The sequence below is a fragment of the Babesia bigemina genome, scaffold Bbigscaff_57283, assembly GCF_000981445.1.
Source record: "Babesia bigemina genome assembly Bbig001, scaffold Bbigscaff_57283".
In the NCBI taxonomy this organism is placed as follows: Eukaryota; Apicomplexa; class Aconoidasida; order Piroplasmida; family Babesiidae; genus Babesia; species Babesia bigemina.
In genome coordinates, this window is record NW_012236980.1 from 1 (window position 1) to 2,198 (window position 2,198).

The 2,198-nt window shown below is 42.2% G+C and overlaps 1 protein-coding gene across 1 annotated transcript; it reads left to right on the top strand.

Annotated features, from left to right (window-relative positions):
• Nucleotides 1–607: 607 nt before the first annotated feature.
• On the top strand, nucleotides 608–2,198 carry BBBOND_0000770 (hypothetical protein, conserved; the record flags this gene model as incomplete). Its single annotated transcript, XM_012914923.1, has 1 exon — nucleotides 608–2,198. A coding segment is annotated over one exon (1,591 nt), but the record flags the coding sequence as incomplete, so codon positions are not given.

A 2,198-nucleotide genomic window follows, 5' to 3' on the forward strand; every position in this document is an offset into this window, starting at 1 on the left:
CACATCGCTCCCTTATCCACTCTACATCGCCCCTTTATCCACCCTACATCGCTCCTTAACCCACTCTACATCGCCCCTTATCCACTTTACATCGCTCGAATCACCTCGCCATAATACCGCTATTACCTCTATAAACCATCCTAATAACTTGTGCCTTGTCACCCTTCACTTCCCTTCCTCCACCTCTTGCCACTGCCAAGTCCCATCATGTTCATCCTAACTCCAAATCCTTCGAATTACTTCGCCATATTAACGCTATGACCTCCATTAATTATGACCATAACTTGTTACTTCCCACTCCCGTCGTTATGATGATGCTACTAAAAGAGCCTTGAAGGACATTGACTCCAAGCTCATTAGCCTTGGTCACCTGGCTGGACAGCTTGGCGGATTTGTTGGTGAGAGTGAGAGTGTTAAGGAAGCTGTTATATATGCTATTAAAGCTTATTTCGACACTAATGAAGATCTTAAAACTGACCTAAATGATGATTACTCTTCTCATGTTACTAACCTTTCTGTGTCTGTCAACTCTGCTGGGAAGGCTGGTGACACCGCTGTAATTAGTGAGCTAAAAAGTCAAGTAACTAGTCAAATCACTGAGATTAATATGCAACTTAATAAGCCTAATAACCTTAATTATAACTCTCCTTCTTCCCCCTCTTCCTCTGCTGAGCTAGCCAAATTGCAGTCCAAGTTGGAGGCTTTGAGGAAAGTGAAGGAGCTTTGTGGATTTTATGAGAATCTTAAAAATGCATCAAATGATCCTAAAAAGCTCTTAGATAATTTATGTGATGGCCTCGAAACCTTCTTAGGCTTCAACTCTGCTTCCAAAGGCTACGATGGCAGTGGGATAGTGTATTCGGACTTGGATAGGCTGTGTGACGGGGTGATGGGATTTTTGAGTGGAGTGCTTGATGCGGTGAAAAACACTCAGACATACAATGTCGGTAAAAATACATTAAATTCGGTAAGTAATGAAATTAACAAACATCTTTGCTCAGGGCACGATGGTTTCACTAAGCTTCTTCCCCGTCTGACTAAAGGGATCGGGAAGTACAACACAGAAGTGAGAGACTCCAATGAGAAAGTTAAGAAGCCCATTGAAGAGTTGTTAAATCAGGTGGGTGATGCATTTATGAACAAGGTACAAAATATATTGCCGCAGGAAAATGAGGGTGAAGATCCCGAGAAAGTGCAGGCGGCGGAGAAGCAAGTGAACGAAATGTTGGCCAATGACATAAAAACATTCACTAATAAATTTAACGTAGCTTTTCAATTTAAAGATAATAAAGTAGATAAAGCAGAGATGAAAACTGCAATAAGGTATCTAAATCCCACGTTGCAAGTCAGGGTGAACAGCGCCTTGAAGGCAGTGCACCATGAGATTAAGAGGCTGGAAGAGCTGTCGAGGAAGGAGCATAAGAATTTGGAAGCGACAACGAATTTGATTAATGCTAAACTCACAGAAATTAAATGCACCGTAACAGAACAAATTAAATTAAAAATTAATGAACTTGTTGAGGGTCTGAGAAATCTCGTCAAGTTCATGTTGTCTGCCCTTGAGAAAGTCAAGAGTGCGATGGCCAGCTACATTGTCAAATTGGAGACGTGGATAAAGGAGGCGGACGGGAGTGTAAAACATTCCATCAGCGAGGCTGGAGCAATCGCACAAAAAGCTGTCGGAAAACAACACCAGCATGAGCTCAAGGTAAAGGCGGAGGCCGAATTGAAAGCCATTGAGAAAACGCTTGAAAATTACATCACCGGTATGGTAAGTCAAATAAATGATAACGTGACTGCGGCGCTTAAGCAGGTGATACAAACGGACGAGGCGATTAAGAAGGATCTGTACACCGTGAAAGGTAAGATAAAGGAGGCGGTTATGGCATTAGGGGAGAAGTTGGATAAGGATGTGAGAGAAGGATTGTGGAATATGGAACAAAAAATCAGTGGACATCTCACACGTATTGTAAGTAGCGCACAGAGTTTTGATACAGAATTTAGAAAAACTACACATGCTGCTGCAGCGACTATTCAAGGGTTGTATGAAGATTTTAGTAAAATCAGCAGTCTCACGGAGCTTGATACGATTGAGAGAGCGTACGGAGGCACAGTGCAAGCCCCTTTATTGAAGGCCATAGGTGGAAGACAAAATCCGTTTCAGAAGCTTACAGAATATATACGAAAGTTGAATGATG